Below are 20,018 nucleotides of genomic sequence, written 5' to 3'. Positions count from 1 at the left end.
TCTGAAGAATGCTGAGCTATTCTGTTGCTTTGTTGCCATTTTAGAAAATGTTTTTCTTTCGGAACTCCTATTCTGTTTATATTGGAGCCTCCTGATCTATTCTCCATGTGTGTTAACTTTGTGCATGTGTGTATATGTGTATGTGAGTGTGTATGTGTGCGTGCATGCATGTGTGTATGTATGTGTGCATGTGTGTGCATGTATGTATGCATGTGTGGTGTGTGTGCACGTGTGTATGTCTGCGTGTGTGTGCATGTGTGTGTGCATGTGTATGGGTGTGTGTGCATTTGTATTATGTGTGTGTGCATGTGCGTGCATGTGTGTGTATATGTGTGTGTGTATATGTGTGTGTGTGTTGTGTTTTCAGAGCTGCTGCACTCTGGTTGGTTTCCTCCACTCATTTTATTACTAGCTCCAGGATGGAGACGGAATCTATCTGTAACACCTCAATTTCTCTTTCTAAGTTTTCTGTCTTCATTGATTTTGTTAGTACTACCTTCCATGACACTAAGTCTCTTTTCTACTGTGTCAAATCTGGAATTTAACCTGTCTCTTGAGTTTTTTATTCATTTTCTTATTCATCTTCAAGATTTGTAATTATTTCTATTTCATCTCTCCTTGTTTCTTATATTCTGGCCAGTTCTAATTTTATACTTTATATATTTTTAAATCGCTAGGCATCTTGATCATACTCCTGCAGTTTTAAAGTGTATATCAGACTTTCCTTAGCTGGTGTAAGTTCCTGTACCAATTGCTCGTTTTTAGCCTGCCTTTCTTAGTGTGGTGTTTCCTTGGGTAATTTGGAACCTGGCCTTGCTCATTTCAAGGCGAGGATATTGTGTCTCTGCATTTCTGCCTTTCTCCGCCATCTTGTTGTCACTGTTCCCTGTCTAGCAGTGTTTCATAGCCTCTGCCCCGGGTCCCAGGCTTCTGCTCTGCAGTGATGTGGAGGATGTCACAGATAAAGTCACCCTTTCCGAGGACAGCTTGTCTCAGCTTCTGCCCTTCAGGCTGTGTCGATGTCCTCTTGCCTTCCTATGCCCACAGTGCTCCACTAAGTTATAAGAAGTTACAGCCCTGAGATGTGTCAGGAAGGGTTTCTCAGCTTCCTTTCTGGAGTCAGGGAAGCCCCTCCCATCACTCCCAGGAGCTGGACCTAGGCCCTCTCTGCCTGCCTTGGGACTTGGAGCTGACAGGTCCCTGCCTCTGCCCCATCACCAGCCTGTGGTTCTCCTCCATTCCTGGTTTCATGTGAGTGTGTGTGTGTGTGTGTGTGTGTGTGCATGTGTATATGTACACACATGCATACACACACACCCCTGTCTTGGTCTTGTCTGGCCTATTGCTGTTCTGTGTGTGGAGCAGAGAGGGTCCTCACTGCACACCTTGCTCAGGAGAGTGGACACCCTCTTTAAATGCACATGGTACCGTGTTCACACAGGAGGATCCCTGTTTTTCCATGATGAATCTGAGGCCAAGTAACCTGCCCAGAGATGCAGGAAGCTCAGCCGAGCCCCAAGCCCACGGCCCTCGGACTCCAACCCCAAACCCCCTTGGCAATGTGCACGTCAGCGTGTGTGGGATGGCTGGAGGGCATCTGTTACTGCCGCACACGTCCCCAGGAAGCCTGCACGCCCTTCACTCCGTTCAGTTTTCCTTCAGGTGAAATCTGCAAACCTGCTCCTCTGGACCTGGTCCTGTCCAGGTGAGTCTCTGGAATTAACAAGCTGTTATTCACCAGCCTCCAACAACAATGGCACGTTTTCTGCTCCATTGCAGAACTGGCCGTGGTTTACATCCAGGAAGGGATTGGTCAGTCACCTGTGCCAGGTCCCCGGGGGACCCTGAGCCCGGAGGTATATAGGGCAGCTGTGGGAGTAGCACAGCCTCTCCCAGCCCCAGCAAGCGACCTGTCAGGCAGCCGTGGACTCAGACCCCAGAGATGAAGCCCCTGCTCCTGGCCGTCAGCCTCAGCCTCGTTGCTGCCCTGCAGGCCCACCACCTCCTGGCCTCAGACGAGGAGATTCAGGATGTGAGGCTTGGATAGGGAGGGTGGGCTGCAGGGGCCACGGGGTGAGGCTGAGACTGCTGGATGGAGACCCCATCCCTCCCCCATCCAAGGAGACTCTCATTTTCAGGTTGGGCATTAAAGCCCTGCCCTGAAGGATGGTGAGATGGGACAGCAGGAGTCTGGGCTGGGGGGGCCGGGGTGCAGAAGGGCAGGGCTGGGAGGGTGGGGGTCTGGCTGACTTCGCTTCTCCCCTGGGGGTGAGGGCTCCTGTGGTCCTGGCCAACTTGCAGGGGCTGGAGTCACGCTCAGGTGGGCCTGGCGAGGGTGCTGGGTGTTTTCTGGGTGGATTAGATTGGGGAATGTTCCCCGTCTCCAGCCCTTGGGGTCGGTAGAGTCTGGGGGGCTGCAGGCCAGGGAAGGGGGAGGCTCTGGAGCGGTCGGCCTGAGCCTGATAGAGAGGAACTTTCTCCAGGTGTCAGGCACGTGGTATCTGAAGGCCATGATGGTGGACAGGGAGCTCCCTGAGATGAATCTGGAATCGGTGACACCCGTGACTCTCACAGCCCTGGAAGGGGGCAACCTGGAAGCCAAGGTCACCATGCTGTGAGTGTCTGCCAGCCGCCAGGCACCTGCAACCTGGTCTAGGGCCTTCCCTTTCCTCACCCAGGAGAGCTCTGGTGCTGGGGAGGTGGGCAGACCTGCTGGGAGGCTTCTCTCAGCCCTGCCTGCTCAAGCAATGCTGGGGAGGTGGGCAGACCTGCTGGGACTCACGCAATGCTTGAGGGCAAACTGTGGCAGTGAGGTGCCTTGGCTGGAGGGGGCCTGAGGGAGTAGAGGCCCCTGTGGGCTATCAGGGGCAGTGCTGGGTACCGCCCACCACCTCCTCCTATTAGGGAATATCTGGTGCCATGCAGGCCCCTTTGGGAAAAGGTGTTTACCCCCGATCAGAGTCAGAGCCAGCAGGCAGGGCTTGCAGACTCTAGACTTGTAGTCCTGGCAGTAAATTTCTGCTTTGGAGAAGTGCAGGGATGGGGCTTGCAGAATGACGAAGAGGGGTCATAGGACACCATGGAGAAGTGTCCCTTGAAGTCCCTGTGTAGTGCTCACCTGTGCTGCTTCCACCTGCGTGGCTCACATCTGTGACTTCCCACCTGTGTGATTTCACTTGCGTGGCTCCCACCTACACAACTTCCCACCTGTGTGATTTCACCCCCGTGGCTCCCTCTGAGTGGCATGCAGTGCCTGTGCTCTGGTCCTGGGGGCTGACCCTTAGGAAGTCACTGACCCTGGCAATGACCCTGATTTTTTTTTTTTTCCCCAAAAGCCCCTCACTGAACCTTTCCCTCTCTGGGCCAGTTGATGATGGATATGGGGCTTGTCCCTGAATATCTCTAAAAGGAAGAATGCAGCTGGCGGGATGAGGCTCAGGCCCACGCCACAGACACTACGTGCAAACCAGGCAGCCTCGGTGCCTCTGGCAGGAAATGTGTTGGGGGCCGGGGGGTTGGGAAGGCAGCCACCAGGAGGAGGGTGCAGAGCTCCTGGCCACCTCGGGAGACCCCAGGAACTGCCGCGTGTGACCTGGAGGGGCCGCTGGTGCCTGGGTCTGAGATGCAGAGAAGCACCCTCCTCCATGGGCCTGTGGCAGACTCGGGGCCACCTTTGCAGGGCATTGCAGCGTGGTCGCTCCAGGGCCGGGGCAGGCACAGGCCAGGGCCGCTTCGCCAGGGGGCTTCTGTTTTCCAGGATAAGTGGCCGGTGCCAGGAGGTGAAGGTCGTCCTGGAGAAAACTGACGAGCCGGGAAAATTCACGGCTGGTGAGTCCCGGAGCCTGAGCCAGAGCCTGAACTCAAACACACGCTGGATGTCAGGGGGCAGCCAGTGCCTTTTTGGGGTGGTCTTTTGGCCTGGGAAGCCTTTTGCTGCCTTCTGACTCCACTAAAAGCCCACTCTCCTCTCCCACTGGTCAATTTGCGTTAGAGACTTGAATACCTGACCCCAAACATCAGGTGTGGCAGGTTTGTCCCGGGACAGACCCCCTGGGCTTACCCTGTAGCCCTGGCTGCAGCTCTGGCAGGGCCAGGAGCAGAGTCGTATTTGGCTGTGGGGGGCTGCACCCCAACTCCCACCTCCGCAGACCTCACACCCGGAGGAACCCCCCGTGACTCACTGGTTTGGGATGTGGCCACCTCTCGGGTGCATCAGGTTCCTGGGAAGTGGGGGTCCCATGTCCTGGGGCTCAGGCCCAGTGGGGAACCTGGGTCGGGGAGCTCTAGGAGGCTGGGAGGGTGCAGGAGCTGCCGGGCTTGCTGGGCCTGGCAACGCACGCTGTCCCTGGATCCTCTCTGAAGGCCCCGGTGGCTATTTCAGGACTGTGCTGCTGTCCTTCTGCAGACGGGGGCAAGCACGTGGCATACATCATCAGGTCGCATGTGAAGGACCACTACATCTTTTACTGTGAGGGCGAGCTGCACGGGAAGCCGATCCGAGGGGTGAAGCTCGTGGGTGGGTCCCGCACCCCCACCCTGCAACCCGTGCCTCCACCCGCCCTCCCTCCTCCCTCGGCCTCCTGCACCCTCTTCCCCATGGGAGAAGCCGCTGGGACCCAGGAACCCACTGCAGTTTCCTTAGGATGAGTTTTCCTGATAAAGGCCCCAATTCCCACCCCTGGAGTTCAGGATTTGGGATGCCCCGGCCTCGGTCTCTGCAGCAGAGGCAGGAAGGAGCGGCGGCTGTCGGCACAGGAGTTCAAAGGTCACACGTGTCCCAGAGTGGGCCAGGCCCCCCCCCCGGGGCAGCTCCCTGCAGCGTCATCCTTGAGTGCGTTCCTGTGGGGTGTCCAGCTGGGGAGAGGAATGGGGAAGTGAGCAGGAGTCTGTGTGGAAAGAACATTCCAGCTCTCAGGGTTGAATTCCGGACGCCGTGGCTCCCACAGACAGTGGCGCATCAGTGCCATCCGGGTCGGAGGATGAGACCCTTGAAGGCTCCTCAGTTCTCCCTGGAGCCAGGGGTGTGCGAATGACAGAGGAATGGGACCCTGGTGCCCCCGAGGGGAGAGGCGCTTCCTCCAGGGCGGGCCTGTCCCGCCGTCCATCCTCACTCCGGGAGATGCTTGGGGATGGACGGAGAGCCCTTCCCGTTCTCCCAGTTCTGCTGCCACGGGAGCCTTCATAGCCGTGCACGGCACCCTGGTCCCACTTTGCCAGCCTGAGGGCCTCTGGGTTCAAGTCCCCCCACAGTGGGTGAGGTCCCTCTCCCCAGCCCAGCTCAGGCCTCCAGGCTGGGATAGGGTACCAGCAACTGCCCAGTTCTGACTCAACCACCCACATCTCGTCCTGGCACCCACAGGCAGAGACCCCGAGAACAACCTGGAAGCCTTGGGGGACTTTGAGAAGGCCGCAGGAGCCCGCGGACTCAGCACGGAGAGCATCCTTATCCCCAGGCAGAGCAGTAGGAGGCATATGGCCCTGCAGAGCCCCCCATGGCCCCGAGTGGGGACGTCAGCAGAGCTGTGTTGCACGGGCACGTAACTGTGCTGCGTCTAATTCTGGCTTTGTCCTTCCTGGGGTGGTGGAGCTGGTGGCTGATGAGGGGCCCTTGTCCTGGCTGCATTCCTGGGGTCTCCTGACGCCTGTGCTTCGTTTTCCTGCAGAAACCTGCTCTCCAGGGAGCGACTAGGGTGAGTGAACAGCTTTAGAAGACATTTGAGAAAATCCAGCCCTGGGGCTCAGTGGCGCTTCAAGAGGCCCTGGGGTCTGTCCCACCCACTGCACTGCTACCTGGGTGGGAGATGCCTCACGTAGGCCAGGCGGGTGGGAGCTCTGCTCCTCAGCTCCCCGCACTCAGGCACCAGCCTGCGCTCTTGCCCTGGGTGTGACTCCTGGGCAGCTGGGAAGCCCACAGCACTGAGCCGGCCTTTGCTGGCTGCTGGCGGAGACGGTGTCTACCCTGCAGCCCCATGGGCAGGAGCAGGCAGGAGATTCAGGTTCCTCCTCAGCACCCCTCACCCTCAGCCGTCCTTGTGACTCCGCTTACCCGAGGAGTTGCTCTAAGATTCAGCAAAGTGGCAGGCGTGCCTGTGCTCGCTGCGTCAGATGGGCCCCTTGCTGGCTGCACGAGGGGACCAGAGGTTCGGAGACTCGCCCAAGGTCACCTGCCCAGGTGTGGGCAGAGCCAGAATCCTGGACAGCATCACTGTTCTTCCCACACCCTCCCCTTGGCCTGCAGTCGCCCCAGTGCCTCTTCACTCAGCAGGGAGCTTTGTGGGCAGCCTGTGTGGGGGGTCCCTGCTCCATCTGCTCCAATCTGGAGGCTGGAGCCCGCACCTGCAGCCAGAGAGCTTGGTGTGTGCCCCCCCACCATAGCCCCTGAAAGCCTGGCATGTGCCCACCACACCATAGCCCCCGAGAGCCCACATGTGCCCCCACACTGCAGCACCCGAGAGCCCGCATGCACCCCCACGTCGCATCCCCCTCCCACCCTCCCTGTCATGGCCTCACTCACCCTCCCCCGCTTTCCAGGGCAGGGGACACCTTGGCTCCTCAGCAGCCCAAGGACGGCACCATCCAGCACCTCCATCATTCACAAGGACATGGAAAAAGCTCCCCACCCCTGCAGAACCCAGCCGGCCGCACCCCTTCCTACCACCCCCCGCCTTCCTCCCACCCTGCGCCCCCTCTCCTGGTTCTCCATAAAGAGCTTCAGCAGTTCCCAGTGACTCCGCCTGTCTGTGGGGTCCCTTAGTGGGGGACTGGTGCTGGCTGGGTGCCCCCTTGGGTGCAGGGAGTGGGAGGGAAGTGGGAGGAAGGACAGAGGACCAGTCTGGGCCCAGTTCTCTGTGGCGGGTGCCGCGGGCCAATGGTGGGAGGGGCCTGGCAGGGGGATGTGTGCTGGAGGCTGGCCTGAAGGTCCGGGGTGCTTCCTGCAGGTCAGCTGCCCACTGAGCTCAGCTCTAGGGGTTGCGGGGAGGGGACAGGGCTCTGCTCCTCGGTCCCGCACAAGTAAGACTGGAAGGCCTGGGACCAAGTGCAGCTGCCACCCCAGAGGAGATTGGCAGGGCCACCAGGGCCCTCAGCACTGACGCTGAGTCCATGAGGCTGGACGTGGGGGGAGGGGACCGCAGCTCAAGGCAGGGTGTGGCTCAGGCTTGAGCTCACCGGGGAAGCCAGTCCTGTCCTCCGGAGAACCACACCAGCACTGCCCCCAGGGTCTGGCTCCACGCTGTCCCTCTCTGTGCCTGGCTAGGTTTGGGACAGCAAGTTCCCAGCTTGGGAGCAGCCACCAGAGGTCCCACCTGGCGCAGGCGCCTTTCCTGACCCTGGCGGTTTGTAGGATTTAAAGTTTCTTTCGATGGCGCAACATCGCACAGTGACGCTGGGAGCAAGGAGAGGCAGACTCTTAGTGACTTGCTGCTCCGCAGGAGAGGGCAGCTGCCAGGCAGGGCCACACGGGGTGGCTTGAGCCCGGGACAGGAGAGTAGCCTGTGGAGCTCAGGGGAGGGAGCGGAAAGGGTAGCAGGTGACCGGCTGCCTGTAGACAGCTAACATGAGTCATTTCTCTGCTCCAGGGCATAGGGGCTGTCCCTGATTGTCTGGTACCTGGCCTTGGGGCGATAAGGGCTGGTGGGGAGTGGCCCCCCAGTGGGGCCGTCTTATTAAGGCCCGGCTGCTGTGTGGACCAATCGGCCGCTTAGGAAGGGGCCGGCCCCTAACCAGGGCCTCAGGGATGGGTCAAGACTGCATTAAAAAAAAAAAAAAAAAACTATAAAGACACATGCACACGTATGTTTATTGTGGCACTATTCACAATAGTAAAGATTTGGAACCAACCCAAATGTCCATCAATGATAGACTGGATTAAGAAAATGTGGCATGTATACACCATGGAATACTCTGCAGCCATAAAAAATGATGAGTTCATGTCCTTTGTAGGGACATGGATGAAGCTGGAAACCATCATTCTCAGCAAACACCGCATGTTCTCACTCATAGGTGGGAATTGAACAATGAGAACACATGGACACAGGAAGGGGAACATCACACACCGGGGCCTGTTGTGGGGTGGGGGGAGGGGGAGGGATAGCATTAGGAGATATACCTAATGTAAATGACGAGTTAATGGGTGCAGCAAACCAACATGGCACATGGATACATATGTAACAAACCTGCACATTGTGCACATGTACCCTAGAACTTAAAGTATAATAAAACAAAACAAAACAAAAAACTCGATTCTGGCCAGGCATGGTGGCTCATGCCTGTGTTCCAGCACTTTGGGAGGCCGAGGTGAGAGAATCACTTGAAGCCAGGAGTTGGAGACCAGCCTGGGCAACATAGTGAGACCCCATCTCTACCAAAAAAAAAAAATTAGCCAGGCTCGCTGGTGCACACCTGTAATCCCAGATACTCGGGAGGCTGAGGTGGGAGGATTGCTTGAGCCCAGGAGGTCGAGGCTGCAATGAGCTATGATCATGTCACTCCAGCCTGGGGGACAGAGCAAGACCCTGTATCAAAAAATAAGATAAAAAATAAAAGAAACCCGATTCCATTTGGGCTCCACTTTCTGCATCTCAAGATGAATCTTGGTTCTTATGAGGTGTCTGAGGTTCTCACTCATAGCAGATGCCACACATCCCCAGCTCCATCTCCCATCTGCCGGGCTCCAGGGGTGACATGGCTGTAGAGGGTGTCACCTGCAGCAGGCAGACGTGACCATGCCAGCCAGCACGCCCATCTCAGGTGAGCGAGTCTCTGCACCAGTCTTCAGACGCCACACAGATGAGTGCAAAGAGCCCATGCGAGCACCTGTAGCTCATAAAGTTCTGCGTGCTCCACACAACCTCCACGGGGAAGCCAGAGCCCCCTCTCCCGCAGGGCCAGTGCCAGAGCCCAGGCCCAGGGACAGACTGGGCGACTGTGCAGAGAGGAGAGGATGATGGGGCAGCAGTGATAGAAGAAGACAGACACCCCACCTGCGTGCACCCCAGAAGGGAGCACCCCTCGCTACGTGCGGCGATAATGAGAACTCTCGTGTGGACCAGAGCGTGACTGCATGGGAGCTGGAAAGGGAGTTTGGAAGGCGCTGGACCGGAATCGACCTCTTAGGGAGGCACAGGGTCGGTGCGGAGGGGCCATCTGCAGAGGAGGTGTCCCTGGAGGACTGGTGGGAAAGAAAGTGGGCTGTGAAGAAAGTGGTGAAGAAAGAGGACCGGAGAATGCCTTGGAAGAGGTTACGGAAGGTCAGAGGGCAGCCCATCAGCCCTAATGACTCTGTTCATCCCAATTTCATCTGAATTCATGTGTCAGCTTTTTCATTATCCCTCTCTGCATTATTTTAAAAGTGTCTGCTCTAGGGGTGACAATGACATCCTTAATTCACAGTGGACTTGGAGCGAGCACTGCGTCCTTTACTTAAAACATGAAGACCTTGTGATGGCACAGGTGCGTCCTCCCTGCTCTGCCTCATGTCACAGACCTTGTGACGGCACAGTGAACTTCTCTGCCATCCCCGGGGGCACAGACACACCCTCTCCACGGCGGCCTGAACGCCTTCCAGGTTGTTCCTGCCCCGGTGCTGAGCCTGAGCCCTGGGGTAGAGCTGGCTCCCATTTCTGTTATGTCTGTGGTGTTAGAGTCCTCTTTACCCGTTGGCAGCCCCTCTCCTGTTACCAGTTGGGGATTCTTTACAGTAATTTGCTTTTCAAATGACTGCACGACCTGTCTCTGACACCCTCTCTGTGTGAACCACGGCCTTTACTTTCTGATTTTGGACCCTTTGACATCTGGGGCCTTGCTAACCCTGGAGGAAGCGCTTCTCCTGGAGTTGGCTAATTTCTAGAAATAGCAGATGACTTGTCTGTAAGTGTGCCTTCCATATGCAAACCAACCAGTCCAGAGCCCACACCCTCCCCAGGGCAGGTACCAGACAGCTAGGGACAGCCAGCCCCCACACCCCAGGGCCTGGGACATTACTGAAACCAGCCCTCCTTGAGCCCGTTTACCCTGCTTCCTCTGTTCCTTCCCGTGGGAAACGTGGGAACCGCAGGAACCGCAGTGCAGGCTCCGCCCGGTGCCTCCAGACAGGCCCTGGTGCTTCCGTGAGGCCCCGCCCCTCCTGTTTCTAGGGGCCTGAGTGTAATAAGCCTCCATCCCACAGTCATTCCTACGGCTGTGTCTTCCCCCACCAGCCTAAAGCAAACCCTGGGAACCCTTCAAACACCTGCAGCGCTGAGTCATTTCTCTGTGTTATATGAGGCCACTCTGGTGTCCCAGCCCCTGTGAGTGAGGTCACGACGCCAGCTCAGCCAGTCCTGGAAGCCATCGTGAGAGGTGCTCTCCCGCTCAAGCCAATGTGTGAAATACGGCATTTTGGATACATCGTCACCAGTGAGCCAGGCTGGACGATAGTTAAAGCGGTGAGGACAGTATTTATTCAGCAACTTCTGAGAGCCAGGGACAGACTGGCTCCATGCCACTTTGTGCAGGGGTGAAGGGGTGTTGTGAAGGGAGAGTGGGAGGGGGTGCGGGAGGGAGTGGGGGCTCCAGTGAAGAGTTACAGAGAGCTGGTCAGGGTCGGTGCAGTGGGGCCAGCTGTGTGGCGGTTATGGAAGGAGGACTCTGTCCCCCAACAGAGTCTGGAAGATGGAGGCCCATTCTTCCTGAAGGTCACATTTCCAAGGAATGGCTCTCAGGTCCTTGAGAATGACACTTTTTTTTTTTTTTTTTGGAGTCTTGCTCTGTCATGCAGGCTGGAGCGCAGTGGCATGATCTCGGCTTCCTGCAACCTCTTCTGCTTCCCAGGTTCAGGCGATTCTCCTGCCTCACCCTCCTGAGTAGCTGAGATTACAGGCATGTGCCTCCACGCCCCGCTAATTTTTGTACTTTAGTAAAGACAGGGTTTCACCATGTTGGCCAGGCTGATCTTGAACTCCTGACCTCAATTGATCCACCCACCTATTCCTCCCAAAGTGCTGGGATTATGGATGTGAGCCACTGCACCCAGCCTGAGAAAGACACTTCTGCATTGTAGGAGAAACACAGACTTCTCAAAGGGTCAGAGGAAGGAGTCACAGGTGTAAGCCCTTTTTAGCAAAAGCTCTAAGAAGGGGCAGCTGGGTGCTGGCCAGGACACACAGCAAATTCACCTGCAGTGCTGAGCTGTCAGGCAAGCATTTAGGGGGCTGGGGCCACCCCAGGGATGCACCTCCTGCTCTTGGATGCCATGAGAGCTTGGCGGTCTCCTGTCTCCTGGTGCAGGGGCTTGGGCAGAGCCGATCCATGCCGAGAGCTCTGCCGTGCTCAGTACATACGCACTGACACACTCACCTTGGGTCCACATTGAAGCGCGGTTCTCCTGGTGTAACGCCCCTAGAATGCGTCCCCACACAACTGCCTCGGGGGAAGATGTCTGAGAAGGGGAAGTCTCATCTCCTCACACAAAGGAGGAGAGGGTGACTCTGCCCAGGCAGGTTCAGGGGGTTTGGGGAGGGGATCAAGTTTCTCACTTCCATCTGAGATCACATAAATGTCCCAGTTCTCTGTGTCATGGTCCCACTCCTTAAGCAGTGACCCAACTTTCACATAAAACACTTGGCAACTTTTGAATCCAACTCACCGTGCAACCCACACTATTAAATATGGAGTCTGATTTTCAGCCATTTCTGCTCTGTGGCTGCAAGAATGAAATATTATTCTAAGGCCAGGATGGAGCGTCTCCAGTGTCTTGCCTGTTACTCAAGCTCAGACCTTGGCATTTCCTTTCTGAAAGCCCAGATCAGTCAGGGTAGCCCCCACCCCATTCTCCTTGCAGTCATCATTACCACATTTGTGGCCAAGCATAGCAGCCAGTTGGCTTCCCAAAGCCTTGGTTCCAGTGGGTGCCATGTCCCAGTGAGCAACCACAGCAAACAATTTAGGGAATTGTGGTGTCACTTCATGCCATGCCCATGAGTATCCCATTTTCCATCGATGAGATGCCCTCCCTGCATCTGTGCACACCCAAGCAATCTCCACATGCGCCCGTAGACATGAGAAAGCCCTGTGGTTGGCAAGGGTGGGAAGAATGACTCCAAAGTTCCATTGAATGAGAGGGAGAAGTCAAATAATTCCAAATGCTTTCCCTCCTTGAGCTGCAGGAGAAAGCTGTGAGGAAACGCATCCTCTGGTTGTGGGGCTGGGACTAGGAATAGATATTCACTCTCCCCTTCAGCCGATGGTGCATGGGGTCTTAGAATGCTTTCATTTGTTGGTCAAAAAACCCGTAACCACGACCGAGCATGCAGGTTTTGCTGAGAGAGCTTCAGATGCTTCATTCCAGCTCTTCTTTTCAGTATGTTTCAGGGGGCTAAAACGAAGGTTGGCAGGGCTGGCTCCTTCTGGAGGCTCTTGGTGGGGAATCTGTCCCTGCCTTTTCCAGCTTCTAGAGGCCTCCACATGCCTTGGCTTGTGGCCCCTCCTCCACCTTCAAAGCCAGCAGCACAGCCTCTTCTGCTTCTGTCCCTAAATATTCTCTCTCACCGCTTCCCTCCCTCGCACCCCAGCCTGTCTCCTATAAGGGCCCCTGTGATAACAGTGGGCCCACCCAGATAATCCAGGGTATTTGCTGATCTCAGATCCTTCACTGAATTATATCTGCGAAGTCCCTTTTACCATACACACATCCACAGGGCCAGGGATGAGGATGTGGACATCTTTAGGGGACCATTATTCTGTCTACCATACGGGGGACACAGGGCCAGGGATGAGGATGTGGACATCTTTAGGGGACCATTATTCCACATGGGGAAAATTGACAATCAGTAGGATTGCAAGTGAATGAACAGGGTGTCTCCGGGGAGTGATGTGTCCTAAATGGAACACAGCTCAGGGAAGTGACAGGGAGAGGAGGGGCTGCATCTTTCCATTGTGTAGCCTGGAGAGGCTTCTCTGGGGAGGTGGTTTTTAAAATTTTTATTTTGTATATATTTCACATGCCATCATACTCACTCTTTAAAAATGCCCAAGTCAGTGGGTTTCAATAAATTCACAAGGCTGTGAAACCATCACCACTATCTAATTCCAGGAGATCTCCACCATCTCACAAAGGTCCCCACGCCCGTCAGCTCTCACCCCCATTCTTCCCTCCCCACCCCGGCAGCTCTCATCTACTTCCCATCTGCATGAACTTGCCTGCTCTGGACATTTCATAGAAATGGAATCATATATACGTGTTTCTTGTGACTGGTTTCTTTCCCTTAGCACAATGTTTCAGCGTTTGCCCACGTGTAGCATGTGTCGCTGTTTTCTTTCTATGACAGAATAATATTTCGTGGTGTGGATAATACCACCTTTTTTATCCATTCATCCATTGGTAGACATGTGAGTTTTTTCTACTTCTTGGGTTTTGTAATGTTGCTAGGGACGTTTGTGCATAAATGTTTTCGTGGGAACCTATGTTTTCGTTTCTCCTGGGTGTAAACCTGGGAGTGGAACTGCTGGGTCATATGGTACTAAATAATTCTATGTGTAACTGTTGGATAAACTGCCAAACTATGTTTTTCTGAGCAGCTGTGCCATTTACATTCCCACCAGCGGTGCATGAGGGTTCTAACTGCTCCACATCCTTGTCAACGCTTATTATGTGGCTTTGTGATTCTAGCCATCCTCACAAGTATGAAGTGGTATTTCACTGTAGTTTTGATTTGCATTTCCCTAATAACTAATGACATTGAGCATATTTTCATGTGCTTATTGGTCATTTTTATATCTTCTCTGAAGAAAGTCTATTCATTTCCCTTTTTAAAATTGGGCTAGTTTTGTTTTTATGTTGAGTTATAAGTGTATTTTATATATTGTTGATACTAGACTCGACTTTTTTTTTTTTGAGATGGAGTCTTGCTCTCTTGCCCAGGCTGGAGTGCAGTGGCGCGATCTCGGCTCACTGCAAGCTCCGCCTCCCAGGTTCACACCATTCTCCTGCCTCAGCCTCCCGAGTAGCTGGGACTACAGGCACCTACCACCACGCCCAGCTAATTTTTTGTATTTTTAGTAGAGATGGGGTTTCACTGTGTTAGCCAGGATGGTCTCGATCTCCTGATGTCGTGATCCGCCCACCTCGGCCTCCCAAAGTTTTGGGATTACAGGCGTGAGACACCGCACCCGGCCAAGACTCGACTCTTATCAGATATGTGATTTGCAAGTATTTTCTCACGTTCTGTATCTTGTCTTTTCATTTCCTTGACAGTGTCCACTGATGTACAAAAGATTTTAATTTTGATGAAGTCCAATTTGTCTGTTCCTTTGGTTGCATGCTATTTGGGTGTATAGAGAAGAATTCATTGTCAAAGCCAAAGTCACAGAGATTTACGAATCTTCTTAGAGTTGTATAGTTTTAGCTCTTATGTTTAGGTCTTTGATCCATTTTGGGTGAAAGCTTATGTGTGGCATGAGGTCCCACCTCAGTCTTTTGCATGTGGACATCCAGTTGTCCCAGAGGCATTTGTTGAAGACAGTTCTTCTCTTGGCGTCTCAACTCATTCTTGCATCTGTGTTTGTGGGGTATCGATTTTCTTCAGTTCCTTGGAATCCTTCTTTACCCAAACGTCATTTTCTCTGGCCCTGTGGAGTTCCACCCTCTGCCTGAGTGGACCAGTATTTAGCTATGGTCTTGAGGACCCCTCTACACGTTTCTGGAGCTCTTCCTCTGCAGAGCGCTCTCCTGTCTGCTTCCTTGTCTTCCACATTCTAGTCGTCTGCGATGCCCAGAGTCCAATCTGTGTCCCGTCCACGCCATCTGACTCCTTGCTCTGTTGGGTTCCTCTCTGCGGTGGGTTGGAATTCCCTCCAGGCGTAAAGCTGCCATGATCCAGCTGAGCTCATTAGCTCCCACTCTCAGGGATCACAGCCTGCACTGTCTGTGTCCAGTGTCTAAACACAAGCGTTTTGCACCTGGGGGCCAGTTTCCCTCTGTTTTTGGTGGGACAGTTAGGTCCATCCCCTGTTCTCCTGGATGCCCAGGTAGAAATCAATGCACCATCCTGGGTTATTGCTGCGTCTTTTCTAAATGCTTTATCTGCTTCTATATTCGGCCCCCAAATCTGTTCTCAATGCAGCAACTGGAGTGACCCCTTAAATACGTAAGTCACAGCTTGCCTTTGTCAGAGCTCTCCAGGGTCTTTCACTCAGAGCAGAAGCTGAAGTCCTCATGGTGGTCCTCAAGCCCTTCATGGCAGTTCCGCCCACTCCCCAGCCTCACGTGTGGCCGGTCTCTCTGGATCATTTGCTGCGGCTGCTCTGCTGTGTGTTCCCAGAGACTGCCAGCGTTCTCCCACCTCCGGGCTGGCACTGGAAGCTCCTGCCACCTGGACTCCTCTTCCAGCTGACGAGCTCATGGCTTGCTTCCTTCATGTCTTAAATTCGGTGTTTGAATGCCACCTTGACGAGGCTGTTCCTCATCATTTCATTTAAAGGACAAATAACCCCTTGTCCTGACACTCCCTGTCCAACTTGTCCACTTTGCTTTTTCCGTAGCACTGATGACCATTTAAAATAATATATAATTATATGAACCAGTGACCCATCAGGATCCAGAGACAATAGATTGAACAGGGATTGCTTGCACAATGAACAATCAGCTCTAGAGGTTTAAAGAGAACCACAAAGAATGGCTCAGGATTGCAGGAGGGCAGATAAGGAAGAAATAAACAGGGGTGGGGATCCTTTCCACAAGGCTGGGTTCAGACTTCATGGGAGAAGGTGTGGTTCTCCCAAGGGATGCTAGAGAAGTTTGCTGGGTTGCCCTGGCCAGAGCTGGTCCATGGTCGGGGCAGAGGCCAGCAGGCAGGGAAATGCAGGCTGGGTCTGGCAAGCAGGAAGCCTCTCTTCCCTCCCAAGGCAGGTGGGCTGGGGCTGGGAAGCCTACAAGAGTCGCTGGGAAGTCTACAAGAGTCACTGGGAACCCATATGTGCAGATGCCACTGAATCTCAATAGGAAGCCATCTGGGAGGGGTCCCTTGAATTCAATGTGGTGAGTGCCGCCAGATGTCCCTGACTTGTGCCACTGCCATTTGTACAAGAAGAGAAAGAAAAAGAAAGAAATGGAAGCATCCTGGAACCAGGCATCCTGGACCAATGCTGGGAGGCGCTTCCCCTTACGCCTCAACCAACAAAGCTTAGCATTGCACCAGGTGCACAAGAGGAGCGCCTGCTGGCTCCAGCTCCATTGCCTTGGAACCGGCCATGAAGGGTGGGTGTGGAGCTGGAGGCAAGACATTGATAGCTGGCACTGCAATTCACTTATTTATTTTGTTCATTTTATGTCCCCTGCACCTAGAGTATAAGCCCCACGAGCACAGGACATTTGTTTTATTGATTGATGTATTCCTTGTGCCCCAAAGAATGAGAGGCATCTAGAAAGTCTGCAAAAATCAAACATAAAAATGAACCTTTATTCAGTCATTGTTATTCTGATGGATATTTGAGGCATTTCCAAGATTTGTAAGTAACGATTGAACCCATCTACTGGTTCGCATGTGGGAGGGTATCTGTTGAAATGATGCTTCTGAGTGGAGTTGCTGAGTCTTTGGCTCTAGGTTTTATATATTTTTTAAGCATTTATGCTCATTGTGGTTTTTAAATTAAACATTTAACCCTGAGACATTGTAGATTCCCATGCAGTTGTAAAAGGCCACACAGGGCTATCATGTGTATCTTCACCTGGCTTGCTCCAGCCCCAACCCTAGCAATGACAGACCTGTTCTCCACTCCTGCAATCTGCTCATTGCAAGAATGTCATCTATTGCAATCACAAAATTGTAGGATTGGCTTTTTTTTTTTTTCCTGTGCAGCGTCATTCTCTGGAGATTCATCCCATTGTTGCATTTATCAATAGTTTATTCCATTTTACTTCTGAGTAGTGCTCTACGGTATGGATATACCACAGTCTGTTTAACCATTCACCTGTTGGAGGATGTCTGTGTTTATAGATTTGGGCTATGACACATGTACAGGTTTTTGCATGGACATCAGTTTTCATTTCTCTGGGACAAAGGCCCAGGGGTTCTATTGCTGGGTTCTATGCTTGTTGCAGGGTTGTTGTTTTTTTTTTTTAAACCTGTCAAGCCATTTTCCAGAAGCCGTCCAGTTTCCATGCATCCTCACCAGGCTTCAGTGTGATCACTATGATCTTATCTCAGCCACCTTGATAGGTATGTACTGATATATCATGGCTTTTATTTGCATTTCGCTGATGACTAATGGCGTTGAGCATCTTTTCATGTGTTTATTTGCCATCTGTATATCCTCTCTAGTCAAGTGTCCCTTCATGTCTTTTGTTTACGTTCTATTTTTGAAACTGTTGAGTTTTGAAAAATTCTTGATAAAGTATAGAAACTAATTCTTTGTTGAATATGTAGTTTGTCAATATTTTCTTTCAGTCTTTAGCTTGTCTTTTTACTCTCTTAACAGGGTCTCTTACGGAGCAAAAGGTTTTTATTTTGATGAAGTCTATTTTAACAATTTTTCCTTTTATGGATCATATTTTTGGTGACAAATCTAAAATCTCCTGACCCAGCTCCATATCCCAAAGATTTTCTTTCTGTTTTCTAAAGCTTTTATAGTTTTAAGTCTTATGTTGAAGTCTGTGATCCATTTTGAGTTAATATTCATGCAGGGTGTGAGACCTAGGTTGTGGTTCTTCTTTTTGTTTGGTGGTTTTGTCTGTGGATGTCCAGTGGCTCCAGCCCATTTGCTACAAAAGCTATCTTCCCTTGAATTGCTTTTGCATCTTTGTAAAAACTTAACTGGGTATATGTTGCAGGTCTGTTTGAGGATTCTTTATTGTCTGTCCCATTGATCTATGCATCTGTCCATCTGCTAGCTATATAATGAGTCTTGAAAGGGTAGCCTGTAGCTGGGTATGGTGGTGCACATCTGTAATCCCAGCTACTCAGGAGGCAGAGGCAGGAGAATCACTTGAACCTGGGAGGTGGAGGTTGCAATGAGTCGAGATTGTGCTACTGCACTCCAGCCTGGGCGACAGAGCAAGACTCTGTCTCAAAAAAAAAAAAAAAAAAAAAAAAAGGAAGAAGAAGAAAAGGAAAGAAAGGGTAGCCTGATTCCTCCCACTTTATTCTTAAAAAAAAAAAAAAAAAAAAGTTTTAGTTATTCTAGTTCCTTTGCCTTTCCATATAAATGTTAGAATAATCTTGTCTATGTCTACAAAAATTCCTTCAGGAATTTTGATAGAAATTATGTTAATCTTTATATTATTTGAGAGAAATGACATTTTTATTATATTGAGTCTCCTAATCCATGGATATAGCACATCTCTCCGTTTGTTTAGATCTTCTTTGATTTATTTTATAATCATTGCATTATTTTCAGCATACAAATCCAGTATATGGGTTGTTAAACTTATGCCTAGGTATCTCATTTTTTTAGCCATTATAAATAGTATTGTGTTTTTAAGTTTAGGGTCCATTACTAGTATGTAGACCCACAATTGATCTTTGTATATTTATCTTGTGTCCTGCAACCTTGCTGAACTCGCTTAATAGTTCTAGGAGGTGTATTGTTTTCTTTTGTTTTGTTTTTCAGTTTCTTGGGATTTTCTACAGAGACGATCATGTCATCTGCAGATGCAGACAGTTTTCTTCCTTCCTTTCCAATTTGTATGTCTTTAATTTCCTTTTTAAAAAACCTTTATTGCTCTGACTAGAACTTTCTGTACTATATTAAATACAAGTGGTGAGAGTGGACATCCTTGCCTTGTCCCTGATGTTAAGGAGAAAGCGTTTGTAACTGAGTATCCCAGCCTCAAAATGTGCTTAAAAACTTTTTTCCTTTCTTGCTTTCAGCCTTGAAACATACTTTGAAACTCTTTATTTTTTCCTTTCCCACCAGGCACTTCCGCGAGCAGTGCTTGCTTATCTAATTATGTGCTTACTTAGAAATTCCAGGGGCCAATTTTGAAACAAACCAGGCAGAGAGACCCAGCTGCAGAATCCTCCCTCTTAGGGGGAGTTACAGGTAGCCTACCACTTCCTGGCTGAAATCAGGATGATGCAAACCAGATCTCCAGACAGACGATTGATGACTCACGATAATCGTCGGAACAAGATGCAGACCAACATCCTCCTGCACCATTCCCACATATTTCCCACACCTTTTCCTCCTTAAACCCCTTCACGCAGTCCAGAAAGTTAGAAGGGTCTTTTAAAGGCATGGGCCTGGCCATTCCTCAACTGCTAGCATTTGAATAAAGCTGCTTTCCTTTAACCACACTTCACTTCTCACGCCTTGACTTCTGAGCAGCGAGCAGCTGGACTTGAGCCAGTTACACATCAGTCTTTCACCATTAGATATAATGTTAGCCATAGGTTTTTTGTAGATGTTCTTTGTCAAGTTAAGGAGGTTCTCTTCTATTCCTACTTTTCTGAGAGTTGTTTTCCTGAATGGGTGTTGAATTTAGTCAAATACTTTTTCTGCGTTGATCAATATGATCGTGTAATTTTTCTTCCTAACATATTAATATGGTTGATTTTTGAGTATTGTACCAGGTTTCCATCCCTGGAATAAACTGCTTTTGGTCATGGTGTAGAATTATTTTTATATGTTGTTATTTGCTAATATTTTGTAAAGGATTATTGTATCTATATTCATGAGGTATATTGTTCTGCAGCTTTCCTTTTTGTGTTGTCTAGTTTTGGTTGGGAGATATTCTCTCATCTTCTGAGATTATGTAGAGTTGGTGTTATTTATTCTTTAAATGGTTGGTAGAATTTTCTAGTGAAACCATGTGGACATGAAGAATTCTTTTTGGAAGATTTTAACATTAAAATGTTAACTTTAATTGTCATAGAGCTATTAAAGTTGTGTATCTTATATTGGCGTGTTTTTTGAGAAATTGGTTCATTTCACCTATGTTGTCAAATATATATGGGAAGGTCTCTTCGTAGTATTCCCTTATTATCCTTTGATGTCTGCAGGGTCTGTAGTGATAGTCTCTGTTTTGTTCGAGATGTTGGTTATTT

The 20,018-nt window shown here is 51.3% G+C and overlaps 1 protein-coding gene across 8 annotated transcripts; it reads left to right on the top strand.

The window, feature by feature from the left end:
* Window positions 1-1,482: 1,482 nt before the first annotated feature.
* On the top strand, window positions 1,483-6,705 carry LOC116475814 (lipocalin-1). 8 transcript variants are annotated; one of them, XM_032165540.2, is made up of 7 exons: window positions 1,809-2,032; window positions 2,484-2,614; window positions 3,758-3,828; window positions 4,406-4,516; window positions 5,364-5,461; window positions 5,664-5,690; window positions 6,532-6,705. In XM_032165540.2, exons 1-7 carry the CDS (start codon window positions 1,943-1,945, stop codon window positions 6,703-6,705), a joined length of 702 nt encoding a protein of 233 aa, XP_032021431.1. In that variant the 5' UTR covers window positions 1,809-1,942. The 8 variants fall into 8 exon arrangements, 6 of the variants coding, with proteins under 6 accessions (XP_032021430.1, XP_032021431.1, XP_032021429.1 ...); XM_032165539.2 differs by lacking the exons at window positions 1,809-2,032; window positions 6,532-6,705 and adding an exon at window positions 1,483-1,705 and having other exon boundaries at window positions 4,382-4,516; window positions 5,360-5,533; window positions 5,664-6,510; XM_032165538.2 differs by lacking the exon at window positions 6,532-6,705 and having other exon boundaries at window positions 5,360-5,533; window positions 5,664-6,510.
* The last annotated feature ends 13,313 nt before the right edge of the window (window positions 6,706-20,018 follow it).

Source organism: Hylobates moloch, unplaced genomic scaffold (genome assembly GCF_009828535.3).
Source record: "Hylobates moloch isolate HMO894 unplaced genomic scaffold, HMol_V3 SCAFFOLD_10, whole genome shotgun sequence".
NCBI lineage: Eukaryota > Metazoa > Chordata > Mammalia > Primates > Hylobatidae > Hylobates > Hylobates moloch.
The sequence above is the reverse complement of the archived record's forward strand: the minus strand, read 5'-3'. Positions and strand labels throughout refer to the sequence as shown.

What these genes read in the sequence shown, in the direction of transcription:
- LOC116475814 (XM_032165534.2), top strand. Translation starts at nt 3,429, where the DNA reads ATGAGGCTCAGGCCCACGCCACAGACACTACGTGCAAACCAGGCAGCC. An exon ending in GCCGGGAAAATTCACGGCTG is followed by an intron (nt 3,829 to 4,381) that starts GTGAGTCCCGGA and finishes TGGCTATTTCAG; the next exon opens with GACTGTGCTGCTGTCCTTCT. An exon ending in AGCAGAGCTGTGTTGCACGG is followed by an intron (nt 5,534 to 5,663) that starts GCACGTAACTGT and finishes GTTTTCCTGCAG; the next exon opens with AAACCTGCTCTCCAGGGAGC.